The 13,551-nt window shown below is 40.2% G+C and overlaps 2 protein-coding genes across 7 annotated transcripts; both read right to left on the bottom strand.

The window, feature by feature from the left end:
* Nucleotides 1–95: 95 nt before the first annotated feature.
* pbxip1b (pre-B-cell leukemia homeobox interacting protein 1b) lies at nt 96–11,891 on the bottom strand. Of its 6 annotated transcripts, none has more exons than XM_029278905.2 (12): nt 11,739–11,891; nt 9,600–9,676; nt 9,201–9,276; nt 8,865–8,926; nt 6,062–6,461; nt 5,877–5,951; nt 4,859–5,086; nt 4,685–4,708; nt 3,844–3,896; nt 3,390–3,503; nt 3,008–3,242; nt 96–2,816 (listed from the first exon to the last, which is right to left on the bottom strand). In XM_029278905.2, exons 2-12 carry the CDS (start codon nt 9,648–9,650, stop codon nt 1,339–1,341), a joined length of 2,796 nt encoding a protein of 931 aa, XP_029134738.2. In that variant the 5' UTR covers nt 9,651–9,676; nt 11,739–11,891; the 3' UTR covers nt 96–1,338. The 6 variants fall into 6 exon arrangements, with proteins under 6 accessions (XP_029134738.2, XP_065813893.1, XP_065813896.1 ...); XM_065957821.1 differs by having other exon boundaries at nt 96–2,813; XM_065957824.1 differs by having other exon boundaries at nt 3,152–3,242.
* Nucleotides 11,892–12,351: 460 nt separating this feature from the next.
* Nucleotides 12,352–13,175, bottom strand: lenep (lens epithelial protein). The gene is made up of 2 exons (XM_029278904.2): nt 12,725–13,175; nt 12,352–12,547 (listed from the first exon to the last, which is right to left on the bottom strand). The coding sequence occupies exon 1, from the start codon at nt 13,064–13,066 to the stop codon at nt 12,872–12,874; it is 195 nt and encodes a 64-aa protein (XP_029134737.1). The 5' UTR covers nt 13,067–13,175; the 3' UTR covers nt 12,352–12,547; nt 12,725–12,871.
* Between the last annotated feature and the right edge of the window lie 376 nt (nt 13,176–13,551).

The raw sequence follows: 13,551 nt of genomic DNA, 5'->3' as shown, positions 1-13,551 counted from the left end.
CTTTTTAACATCAAGAGTTAGATTTTGCCATGTGGGATTCTCTTTGAAGACTTCGTAAACATTTCACAAGTCAATGAAAAGACGACAAATCAAAGTTAATCTATCACTGGGATGCACCCAATTTATTATTGTGCTCTTATGACAGTAATCGGGGCAATAGTGAACATCAGAATCATACAGTGTTCTATCTGTGCTGCAAACAAAAGCCTAGAGTATGTTGTTCTGCATCACCAACCTCTGAAAGATCATCTCTATGTAGCCACAGGATTTGAACCAGAAACATTTCCTAAGCATTTTAACAGTGCCATAACAAACATAAACAAAAACAAATGCTACATTCGTGATCACCTAGAATTAAGGACATTTTAGTGCACAACATGAGTCCTGTACCTGAAAGAAACATACATGCTCAACATGTCATCATCTGTGACAAGCTTTTTTTTTTTTTTTTTTAAATGGACATACCATCTCTATAAAATAAGTTAATCAGATATTTATGCATTTCAGCATAGTTCTTTAACACATTTAATGCAATATGTACAAACATTCAAAAGAAAATCTACACAGACTTCTATATTTTTGCATAATGCATTCACTACGTTTTTTGCAGCAGTTCACTCCACCCTTTATCAAAAAACTGTTAAAGACTTCGATATAATCTGACATTATGACTCACGCTAAAGTAATTCATATACATAAAGATGGAGTCCTGGAGGTACAGGTTGCTCGGTGAATAGAAAGACTTCAACAGTGCTCAGTGCTGTTTGCAGAGGAAGAGGCGTGGTGCATGAATAAGACTGTACAGTATCTTTTTTTAAATGAGAGTCCAAACAGAGTTACATTCAAGTCAATCTAACAGGTGAAATCTTCTGTACGCACAGAGAGAAGGTAGCACTTACAGTCCATCAAAGGATGTGCTCACACATTTCAAAAAGCTAGATATGGATATTTTTGGAGCTTTCCATGGATTTAACTTTAGAAGAAAAGCACACAACGGATAAACGTGTACACATTATGCATCACTACCATCTGTAGCTTTTTATATTTACTGAAGTCCACCCAAAAATCTGATGTGAAGCAAGCATTTTCTCTATTATTCAGTGCTTATGTGTGTGCATGTGCATAGGTCAAATAAAGAACCCACAACATTGAAACCACTTTATAAGTTGAACACGAGAGGAGGGGTAAAGTAAGATCCTGTAAAAAGTATGACAGGATAATAAATGTGTATATGTAAGTATTCGTGGTCCATTATAAAATGTTCCCTTTGAAAAGAACCCTCACCCGTTATGACTTCTCTCAGCTACTTTTCACAGATCCATCGGTTCTGCTGCTTCATCAGCCACGTCCTTGTCCACCCTCCCTCCTCCACTCCCCTTTGGCTAGCTCTTCTTTCTTTCCTGCTCCTGGCACTGCAAACTTTTTCATCACTTCTTTTTCAAACGCCTCCATTTCGTCCTCTATGGCGCTGTCCTCTTCGTCCTCTTCGTCCCCTTCTTCCCCTTCTTCATCGCCTTCCACCATGTCTTCCAAAATGTCGGCCACATCCTCGATGAATTCTTGGAAGCTCATCTGGTCGTGAACAAAGACACCCTCTTTGAAGAATTCCGCTGCTAGCTTTTTGAGCTCTGTTCTTTTGTATTCATCCACTCCCACCTCCTCAGCCTTGGTTAGGTACGTTTGGAGTACGGCTTCAAACTCAGGGAAGGGGACAGGGTGCAGCCCCTCTGAGCCGGCACAGGACTCCAGTGAGTCACAATGCTGTGATGGTTTGGCGTTGTGCTGGAGGCGGTCTTTTTGCTGGATCCAGTAGTCAGGATGCTCCAGGGAGGTCTTGCGGTGTGAGTGAGGAGGCTTCCTGTCTCCCCATAGATGCTCTTCTTCATGGCCATTTTTCAACTTGAGCTCATCTTTGTGCATCTGGGAGCTTGACTTGTCCTTCTTCCAATCTTTCTTTTCTTTCTGTCCCTCTCTCTTCCACTTTTCTTCCTTGTTTTCCCACTGTTTACTCTCATCTTTTCTCTTCCACTCCTTATCATCCTTTCCATTTTTCCAATCCTTCTCCTTCCATTGTTTCTTCTCATCCTTCACCTTTCTTTCTTTACCAGGATTTTTGTTCTCTTCCCACTGTTTCTTTTCACCTTTTCCTTTCCATTCTTTACTATCTTTGCTTTTTTTACTCTTCCAGTCGCCCTCTTTCTTCCACTCTTTCTTCTCTACTTTCTCTTTCCGATCTTTTTTCTCCCATTTGTCTTTGCCACTTTCTTTGAAGCCATCCTTTCCTTTCTTCCATTCCTCCTTGACCTTGTGAATCTCTCCATGGTCTCTTCCTACCTTCCAATCCTTCTCCTCCTTACCCCTCCATTGTTTTCCCTCATTCACTTTCTCATGCTGTTTTTTTTTCAAGTCTTTCTCCTCCTTTTTTTCTTTTCCCCCATTCTTGTCTTTCCACTCTTTCTTACCTTCCCTGTCCTTCCATGACTTTCCTTCATCACCTCTGCTCAACTTATCTTTCTCCTTCCATTGTTTTGCCTCATCAATGTTCCACTTCTGCTTATCTTTCTTCTTTTCCAACTTTGCATGTTCATGTTTGTCTTTTTTCCAGTCTCCCCCATCTTTGCGCTCCTTTTTTGCTTCTTCCTTCACTACAGATTTTTCTCTTTCTGTCTTGTAATTTTCATTCTTTTTCATGTCTTTCTTTTTCTCCTTCTGGTCATCCAATGGCTTCTTATGTTGACTCTCTATAGATCCATCTGTTTGCTGTGTGCTAACCTCTGGCTGTCCACCAGGGGGCGACAAAGATGCTCCTTTTGCTGCTAAAAAAAAGACACAAGAAGTCACTACAACAAACTTGAGAAGTTAGCATTTAAGAGAGAAAAAGAGAAAAAAGAAAACTGAAGCAATACACTACACTTTCTCTTACTATAAAAATTAAGTCATAAAATAAAGTCTTTTTTTTATCCTTCATGCCCCCTCCCTACCTCCCCCCTCTGTCCTCCTATAGTACCTGGGGAGAGTTTTAATTCAGTCACAGTGGATCTCAGCATTTCTAGTTCTTTGTGTAGGGCCACGACAGACTCCAGCTCTCTCTTCATCCTCTCATTGTCTTTCTGAAGGACAGGAAGAGACGCAATTTCTTTCTTCAACCTACTGTTTTCCTTCTCCACCTCCTCCCACCGTAGATGCTCCTTCACTCCCTCTGCCACCGCTCCCTTGACTACTTTTAGCTCTTCTTTCTGTGCCTGTAAAGAAGAAAACGACAGAAAAAGGCCCAGTGAGAATATTATACACCCAGTGACATGATTTTGCACAGACTCACATGAATATATGTTGCGATGTATAAAACATAAACGCACACAGACTGGTTGAAAGACAGAATGGAGTCACACCTGAAGCTGGGCTTGTAGCACAGAAATCTGCTCGTTCTCTTTGGCTAGCTTATTTAGAAGCTCTGTACTGTCAGCATCTACAGGGGACGATGGAACCTCTGGATTAAGCCACTCCTGACAACAACAAAAAACGCACACCAAGTAAAACAACATTTGAAATGACTCACAGAATTCTCATTGTCAGACAGACAGTAGAAGAGAAGCAAGAGAACGGTACATGATGAGACTGGGAAGAACAAAAGTCCAGAGTAGCACATTTAACAGACAATAGCAGTAATGCTGCCAGTGTGGGTAGTCTCCTGCTGAGCAGATAACACTGAATATTCATGTAGTATTCATTGTGCTGTAAAATGGATACATAAAATGGCATAATGAAGAAAAAACATGTTAGACAAGAGTGACCACAGACATACTTAAGAAGGGATTAGATGTTATAAATTGATGTCACACTGACCTGTTTTCCTGGTAACTCTGCGTCTTTCAGCTCCCTCGTAGCATAATCACTGTCTGAAAATGTAGGATTCAAAACTTTATTTTCATGGAAATAGAACCCCAACAAAAAAAACACACAAGAAAAATATGTACATGCACATTTCAAAAGGTTCAACTGGGAAGGTGGAACAAAAAAATCTGCACACATGAATGTATGACACGGAGGAGGGTAAAAGTTAAAGACAAGAACAAACTCATCAGGTATAAATGATCATACCTGGTGATGTTCGGTTAGACCGCAATGTTGTACTATCTAATAAATATGTCAGCGTAAAGCGAGACAGTGTGTGGGAGTTTTTCTCATTGCCTTTAAATGATTAAACTAGCACATACCCTCACAACAATCAATGCTTTTGAAATAAATGATATACTTGAGCGCTGAGTAGGGGCAGACACTGTATAATAACATTTAATTCAAAATGAAAGGTAATGGACAATGTATTTATTGCCTGTTTAGCCTGAAAACCATGTATCTATATTTGTTTTTCTTATTTTCCGCTTCAGCATTAACCATTATTGCCAGAATATTCCAGTAATACATGAAAAGCAAAGCCTTTGTGTTTATAGCATGTTTCAATAATGTTTATCTTCTTCGTCTTCTTAATGTAGTACAAGGTTTTCATTTAACAATGGTGAAGGAGTTGTGTTGCAAAAGTGTATAATCTCTTTATAAATCGTGTTTATAAATATACTCTGCTTTGAAATTTGCGTTAAAATATGTTTTTTCTTTCACTCTGAATGCACATCCAACACATGCAGCATGTAGGGTACAAAAAAGCATGCACGCACAAACGAGCACATACCCTCATCCAGGTCCATCAAGACACCTGCAGGTACAATACATCTCAGTCTCAGAGCTTCCAAATTATAGTCCAGTGCTAGTTACCCATTACTTTCCCCTATCTAAACCCATTTGACGTCCTTATGTTTACATCTTAAATAACATTAAACTTAACATTTCACATGGAGATGCCTACCAGAGATAAAGATGGTGCCAAGGCCCAACAGAATGACAGCACCCAGGATGCACTTGTTCACAGAGAACCCGCTGTCATCGTCACGCGGAGGCAGCTGAAACTCTTCCACACCTTCGTCTTCCTCCTCTCGTTGTCCAATCCGCTCAATGGCAGCTAAGAGAGACCTCCTTCTCCTCACCTCTGGCTCTCCCTCCGCCCCGGTCTTCTCTGTGCTCTCCTCAGCCACCTCTGAATCCACAGGGGAGTGGGAGGGAACAGTATAGAAAGTGGTTGTTTAAATATATTTGATTATAACTCTGTGATAGGTTCATTCATTTTTTTTTTAATTGGTATCCCAAAGGCATAAATGTTCATAACAGCGTCTCAATTAATGTTTATGAATCTCATGATCTATTTCTGACAGATTGATTATAGGAAAACAAAGCACTTGCAAACTTTTGGACATAACTTTGCTTTTGCACTTAAACAGCTGATGTTAGAAAGCACAATATAACCAGTAGGATGCTGCAGCGGGAGACAAAACCCTCATAGGTGCTGCACGGGTCTTAATCTCCTCTGCTCTTCATGGCAAGCTGCTTAATTTGCTCCATTGCCATTCCTTATTTCCCCTTTAGACTGCATTATTAATGCTTCAATCTGAAACAAATTGTCTGGTAAGTGCTTCAAACACTCCATTTTGTAACTTCTGGCACATCCAAACAAGCTTCCAAACTACTTTGACACTTCATTGTTAAATGGTACTATAAATGAGCTCTGAGATGAACCCAATGACACTGAATTCTGGTTGGTAAACTAAAAGTCTATGAAAAAAAAATGCACAAGAGAGCAAAAGGAGGCTCATTTTTTAACGCTGTAGTGAGAAAAAAAAAAAAAAAAAAAAAAAAAAAAAGGGCTGCAGACCAAAAACACGACACTGCAAAAAACTTTAGAGGTCCCAGTCCCTCTGAAGCCAATTTACTTCTGCAGGGTGTCATGCAACTAAATGATCCTCTGTCACATCATGCTCCCTTCCTCATACCAACCACAGCCTCTCCAGACAACCTCCTGGCCCAGATACTGAACAATTCCAAAACCAGCTGGTCCACCAAGTACACTTCAAACACAAATAGTACATACTGCTTAGAGAAATAAAAGAGAAGGTTAAAACTGGTGCTGCGGTTATTAGAGTAATAATATAAACAGACTTTGTCTTGTAGTTCATACCTGCCTGTTTCCCTATATCAGGTGTCCTCGACTCCTCCCCCTCCAGTTGTAGCCCCTCCCCATTTAGCAAATACACTGTTGCTTCTTGTGTGAGCCTCTCTTCCTCCTGTGTAGACTCCACTCCTCCCAGAGTCTCTGTGCTCAGCAGGTAGACTGGGGGTTCCTCAGGAGAGGGGGTTATGTGGGTGTAGGAGTCAGAAAATGAATCAGGGTCAGGACTGGTCTGTGCCGGGCCCTCAAGTAGGTCCTCTGACTGGCTGAGTGTATCACTGTCAGGGACAGAGCTGCTCGATACTTCCAAAGAGGTGGGAACAGGGGATTCAGTAACAGCAGCTGGCACTTGGGCATGTTTCTCAGTGCTTGCGTCTCCACTTAGCTGGGCTGTTTGTTCTTCTGGTACCTGGTCAGAGAATCAGGTAAAAAACTGCTTCACGTATCATACTGTCAAAGATTAAAAAAACCCTCCTTTAAGAATTTTTAGTTTTAGTTAAAGACGAACTTAAACGCAAAGGTTTTGACAATTTGGTACGTATTTATATTAAAACTTAAATACCACTCCTTCCTACATGTCGCAGATAAGACACGTCAAGCAGTCAGTCAGCCTAGTTCAGTACAAAGACTGTGTGGGAAACATGGCAAAAAGTGGGTAGGGAGCCAAAAGTGAAAAGGTAAGCCAACCAGCACATCTACATCTTACTATTTAACAAGTTAGTGTATATTTTACACTTCACATATATGATAGACGAATATGGATAAAAGTTAAAGTTATATGCTTGACTATTTCTTGACTTGGGTCTGTTTCCAAATAACCACAAGAACTTCAGGAACTCCTTGTGGCCAACAAATTGTCCACAATAGTTCAGAGGTTTATGGAGACTAGAGATGGGCATGGTTACTGGTACTTATCGGTACGACTGTGTATTATTTGTCTCAAAAAACTGATTGCATGTGGACAGAGGAGCAGAATTGACATGAAAACAGTAATTTTATCCTGAATCCTGATGTAGGAAACAACCCTCAGGTATATCACTGACATAATAAACAGTATTCTACAATGTAAAATCTACAGGAAAAGCAAGCTGAAACTGTTGATCCAGTTTTATACCCAGAGGAGCACAGTGTGTCCAGGAGCTTCAGGGTATTCTTGGTGCTGGTAAATCACTTACCGGAACCAAAAAGTTCTGGTTTTCAGCAATCCAAAAATAGGTACTTGCCCAGACAAAAGTAGAATAATGGGACGAGGACACCACATTTTGCATGTGCAACCCATAAGTTGGGACATTGTGTAGATGTAAATAAAAACTGAATGTGATGATTTGCAAAACATTGAAAGCCCAGATTTAACTGAAAATAGCACAAAGACAACATGTCAACTGAAACTGAGAAAAATCATTGTTTTTGGAATATGCCCCAATTGAATATGATGCCAGCAATACATTTCAAAAAGGATGGAGCAGGGTCATGTTTACCTCTCTGTTGCATCACTTTTTCTTTTCACAAGGAGCAAAAACTGAAGAGAGCAACTTCTGTTTTTTAAAGAGGAATGTTTTACCATTCATGCTTCATGTAGGATTACAACTGTTGAACAGTTCAGGGTCTCCTTTGTCTTATTTCACGCTTCATAATGCTCTAAAGATTTTCATTGGGGGACAAGTCAGGACCGCAAGGAAAAACCAGCTCATCAGCCAGGCTCTTTTACTACAAAGCCATGCTGTTGTAGTACATCCAGAATGTGGTTTGGCATTACTTTACTGAACTAAAGGAAGGCCTTCAGAGAATAGGACGTTATCGTATGGCAGCATTTGTCACTGCAAAAGCTATATATACTGCTCAGCTTTAATACCAATGCTATGTAGACTAATGCACCCCCATAATAGGGATGTTCCTGGCGACTGATTTCCAAGTCGATTAAAAGTCAATTTAAACTCAGACTGTATGACTTATCTAAGGTAAGAAACAATCAGAAAACAGTAAAAATCAAATCAAAGAGCATCAGAGCTCGCGACAGATTTTGACTTTGCCTCGGTCTGTGAACACAGTTTGTCACTGCAGTCACAAATGTTAGCTGAAATACTTCAATGCAGAGAGGAAACTGTCTATTAACCAGATCCATGGACTATGTTTTTTCGGAAATGAAACTATTTTCCAGCACAGTGTTTCACAGAGTGGTGAACGGAAATTGCTCTGGTAGCTGGAGAGGTGCCAGGGTGCCCCTTGAGCAAGATATCGGACCCCCAACCGCTGTGCAATCGTGTGCTCCCTGTGTAGCAGTGTGTAGCAGCCCCACTCTGACATCTCTCCACTAATGCATGTCCACGGTTGCTGTTTGTGCATGTGTGTGTGAGAAGCATGTCTCTCAATAGCAGAGTGTAAACCTGAATTTTCCTCAGGGATTAAAAAAGTATTTCAAAATCAAATCAAAAATCAAACCTCCTTGTCCTTACTTCAGACAGTCTATGCCTCTCTGGAATGCTCTTTCAATACCCAATCATTTTACTAATCTGTTGCAAGTTACCTCTAAAATGTTCCATCAGGTGTTTTCCCATCTTTTCCAGTCTTTTGTTGCCACTGCCCTGACTTTTTAAAAACATGTTGTCGGCATCAAATTCAAATTAGATATCTCATTTTTTTTTTTTTAAAACAACATTTGTTATGTTTTCTTAGTGCTATTTTCTAACAGTTATGGGGTTTCAATGTTTTGAAAGTTATCACATTCTGTTTTGAATTACATTTCACACAACGTGCAAACTTTTTGAATTTGAGGTTGTATTACATGATAGGAAATTAGGTATTGGTGTCTTACCGGTTGGCCCTCCACAGGTGGTTCCTCCACAGACTCTTCACCATTTGCGGGCTGATTGCCCCCTAGATCCCCATCATGAAAAAAAAAGAAAAACAGAAGGAAAGAATAGAGACTTTCAGGGTGGCAGTTTTACAAATATTGCATACCATCACAGTGTGTATAAAACCAAATGAAATATGGAATCTTATTTTTCACCTTTCTATTTGATTTGTTACCTGAGAACGCAAGTAGAAATCACAGACACACACAAACCACAACAAGCTTGTGTGACAGAAAGGTATGTTTTCCTGTGCCATAAATACATATTTATATAGTCAAATGCATTGTGACAAACACCTGCTGCAGAAGGAAGACTTTCTTCATGGTGCTCTGTCCCCTCTTCCAAAGGCTTCAGGGTTTCAGCTACAGTCTCCTATGACAAACAACAGACATTACAACAATCAAGAAAAATAGTGGCTCAGTAACAATGTCTTCATTAACAGATACTGCCTGGGGGCCGATTAAGCAAGGCATGTATAACTAGCCCTAGTGCTGTTAAGCCAGTCAGACACTCTGTCTCCTTTTGTCTTTCTGATTGAACTATTATTATTAAGTCTTACGTCATAAACCTACTTCTCGCATTAAGATGGCCCAAAAGAAAATCAATTAGGACAGACAATTTGCTTTTTAAAAAAAAGTCATTTTCAGTGAGGTCATGCACAGTTGCTCTACAGGCTCTTTGAAGAGTTGTGCTACCTCAGGAGTGAGGATGGTCCAGCTGTTGTTAGTACTGCTGCCCCCAGACATGGCCCCCTAGAGGCTTTGCCTGTCTCCTGCAACACAAGAGGGACATACAGAGCAGAATACATGATCAGCAGTAGTCGACAAGAACAAATCAAACAGATTAATGTCCTTGACATTTACTCCTTTGTGTCTTTGTGTCCTCTGCCTTTAAGCTGGCTGTGTATTTTTCCAATAAGGTTCATTCTTAATTTTAAAGATGGCGGAGTTGGAAAACAGGATCTGATTTGATATTTAAAAAAAAACAGTTATACTGAAGTGACAGCTCACAACACTAAGATGTCATGTGAGTCTGCCACTAGGCCACATTTACTTTGAAAGAATGACGCAGCTAAGATAAATTTGCATCCTCTGTTTGCACATGCACAGTATTTGAATACATGCTGTTGCTATTCAGCCTCACCCATTATGCCAATAAAAGAACCTACTGTAACCTGTTGCTAACACTTTGCTGTGTGTGTGTGTGTGTGTGTGTGTGTGCAGGAAGTCCTGGTTCCAGGGACAATTCAGTTCTTCATTAGTAGTTTGTGTGTGTTGTGGGGCTTTTGGTCACCCTGGCTTTTGACTATCCCGGAAAATGTTTTGGCAGAGACACGGGTAACTATGGCCAGCACCATTCTAAAGATACAGACAGCAGAATGGGCCGTCTATTTTAAAAGTTACTTCTCTGTTAATATACGCCCATAAAATACCACTTATTATAGCTTAAAATAGACCCATTACTATATGCAAATGACTAAGAAATCCAAAGTTTAAAGTTAGATAAACTATTTCCTTTAATCTTCACTTACAGTCAGGATCACTCAACAAGCATCACAGATTTCAATTTCTCCATCTGTTCACATACACAAGTATAACATCTTTCCATTTAAATAGAACAGGATCACAAAACAGAGATGCGTGTATTTTATGTTTAGTCTGGCTCACTTCAGTGGATGCAGAAAGAACTAACCACTTAAGTTAACACCACACCGTCTGGGTAATGACACACTTCAATCCCCAAATTCAATTCTCTCCCAGCGCCGCAATTTAGGTCTTCTAATCGAGCGCTTCCCAAGAGAGGTCTACTGAATCTAGCCTAAGGCCCTGCGAGCATTGTGCAGCATATAGTGGAATGGCTTAAATAGATAGCAGCTAAATATAGCTGCCATGAGATTGACTAGAGACAGGAAGAAGGAGCATACAGATACAAATTGGAACAAAACGCAGGAAGCAATGTTTTCAGAGGACAGTGTTTAAAAGGGATTATTGTAAATGCTCAAAGGAGATGGCTTTTGACAGAGAATAAAAAGTATTAAATCTCTGGTAGGCCCTATTGTATTCTCTGGTCTCTGTAAGTGAACTTGTAAAGCTTTTACATCAGATCTTAAACTTTCTAATTTCATACCTGACATACTACCTGATCTCATTTTCATATAAACAGTGATCTGTTTCCAGTTGAGCAAGCCTAATGTGTCACCTAAAATTGTACACAGCAATTGAGGCCACTTTTTTTTTTTTCTTTTTATAAAACAAAAGATATGATAACAGACCCGGGTTTAATCGCATTATCTGACATCAGGAAGAAATTACCAAAAAAGGTAAAGAGAATAAAGTGCAGGAAGAGGCAGGCCATTAGAAAAGCAATGTAGGCTGCCAGCGAAAACACCATGAGGAGCTTGTTCTCAAGAGTTCTTAAACAGGACAACCACCACAACAGTCTGCATATCAAATCACTATGTGTAGTGAAACAGCATCTTTTAGCTGGTAGGGGAAATGTCAAGGCAACTGGGTTAATGAAAAAAAACTTAGTACCGAGTAGCCTATAGTAGGCTTACCCAAATTAAATTAAGAAATATAACATTTAGACATCATATTGACCAATGATAGTAAGGCTAAATCACAGAACTGTTCAGCTGGCAGGTTAACAGTGAGCATAAGACATTAATTCAAAACTTTCAACCGTGAATACAGTCAACCGAGCAACCAGGAAAAGTGAGTGAAAACGACGCTGTCAACGCAACAAACAAAAAAAAAAGTAGCCAACAAAAAAAGAATGACGTGATAGCTTTGAAAGAATAAGCTTTTCATGTGGGATATTTAGGTCAATCTTACCGTGTTCCGCTGCTTCACTTGACACTCCACAGTCAGTCAAGGATACAGAACCAGAAGAAACACTTCTGAATCTTGACATCCAACTTTGGAACATGAAGCGTGCCTCCTGAAGTTGCATGATTGACGTGCCTCTTGTCCATTCAGAAGACAGCGTTTGCTTGCAATCCAGCCCCTTGCTTCCCAGCTCGACCAATGGCAAAAGGGGGGCGAAACTGTGACTCAGTGGGAAGCTTACAGTCTGTGGTGGGAAGGCGTCCAAGATGATTGACACACGCAGGTGATGGTGCGTATGTAAAACATACATCTCACATAGGTTAGGTTTTTTTATTTACACGCCTCCAGTCCTCAGCATTTTATACAGGTAGTCCTCGGGGTTGGGTTTATTCCAGGAGGTTGATATGTTGGTCACAATATCCCCCTCCCACACAAATATATTATTAGGCTGTATAGTATGACTTACAACACATAGGCCTACATTATAAACTATGTCAAATAGAATAAATACTAAATATCATCCAATTCAAACCACAAACTAAATCATTCTTTTAGCTGTACATAGTACACTTACTATAATATTAATGACAACAAAATGAACAAAATTGCAGACATAAAGGTAATTTTTTTTCTATACATTATTTCCTTTATTTATGCACACCAGTGTTTGTTGTACAGTGTTCATCAGGGGTGAGATTCCTTAAAATCCGAGGAAGAATACAGGAAACTCTAACCCAGTCATCATTTGTTGCATTTGGAAATGTGTCTGTGTGTTTACTTTTTGATTGGAACCCAAGGGGAGAATCCTTTAAACACTGAAAAACAAGACAGGGAAAAAAAAAACTCATCACACAGCAGAAAAACAACAACAACAACAAAAGCCTCTCATTGTCAAGCTTACATTTTAATATTGAGGATCTGACTTATTACATACATTTAATCTAAATTACACTCAAATGGTAATTTGTTTTAAGATGATAAAGGACACATACCTTCCAATGCGTTGCCAGCAGTGCTTATCAAACACTCAATTTCTGATGAAATAAAAGGTTGTTGAAACCAAACTCAAGGAGTCAACCGAGGAAAAAATAGAAAGAAAATCAATGCTTGACCACTTGATCTATATTTGTCTCAGTCTCTCAGTCCAGGATCTCTTTGATGCACCAGCAGCACAGCAGGAAATAGAGGCACTCCTTAACAGACTGGATGAAACCATAAGCAACGTTTCCCCCCAGGAAGTTTTTGCCTTGTCCCAGACCCATGGCCATGTCCCTCAGGTGCTGTCCCAGAGAGGAAGAAGGCATGGCCTGGGGAAGAGGGCGCTGGGGATGCATGGCTCTGGAGAGGAAAATTGAGCGACCAGGCAGAGGCAAAAAACACGAGGGCAGTCGCTGAGAAGTAGATGATGTCTGACTGGGCCCGTGCAACAGCTGAGTTCTGGCTCAGTTAGCCCCTGTACTTATAACCTCCTACACTGAATACATGAACGTCCTGCTTTTTCTGGACTGTTCCCTGCTTTCAAACATCTGCTGATTGATTAAGGGCCTTGTTTGCCTTTGTGTTGCACTGTTCCCCTCTGTTGTATAGTACAATCCCCCTATAGGTTCTAATAATCCCTGATTCAGCCCCCTACTGTTACAGGCTCATCTTTTCAAAAACAAGAGAGTTCCAGTAGCTCCATTACACCCCACCCACTCACCCAACTGCATCCCACTCTTTGTTCAGGACAGTATGTGACAGACCATCATACCTTCTAGCTGTGTGTGCTTTGTTTTGAATGATGAATTTTTCATCAGGTTTTTTTTCTCTGTATTTTGGA

The sequence above is a fragment of the Labrus bergylta genome, chromosome 8, assembly GCF_963930695.1.
Source record: "Labrus bergylta chromosome 8, fLabBer1.1, whole genome shotgun sequence".
Classification (NCBI taxonomy): domain Eukaryota; kingdom Metazoa; phylum Chordata; class Actinopteri; order Labriformes; family Labridae; genus Labrus; species Labrus bergylta.
Note: the sequence above shows the minus strand (reverse complement) of the source record. Positions and strands in the feature narration are given on the sequence as shown.

Excerpts from the sequence above, each read along its gene's own strand:
- pbxip1b (XM_029278905.2), bottom strand. The coding sequence starts at position 9,650 with ATGTCTGGGGGCAGCAGTACTAACAACAGCTGGACCATCCTCACTCCT. Across the intron at positions 5,952-6,061 it reads TGATATAGGGAAACAGGCAG|TGTACTTGGTGGACCAGCTG; the intron begins GTATGAACTACA and ends TTGTGTTTGAAG. Across the intron at positions 2,817-3,007 it reads TGAATTAAAACTCTCCCCAG|CAGCAAAAGGAGCATCTTTG; the intron begins GTACTATAGGAG and ends TCTTTTTTTTAG.
- lenep (XM_029278904.2), bottom strand. The coding sequence starts at position 13,066 with ATGCATCCCCAGCGCCCTCTTCCCCAGGCCATGCCTTCTTCCTCTCTG.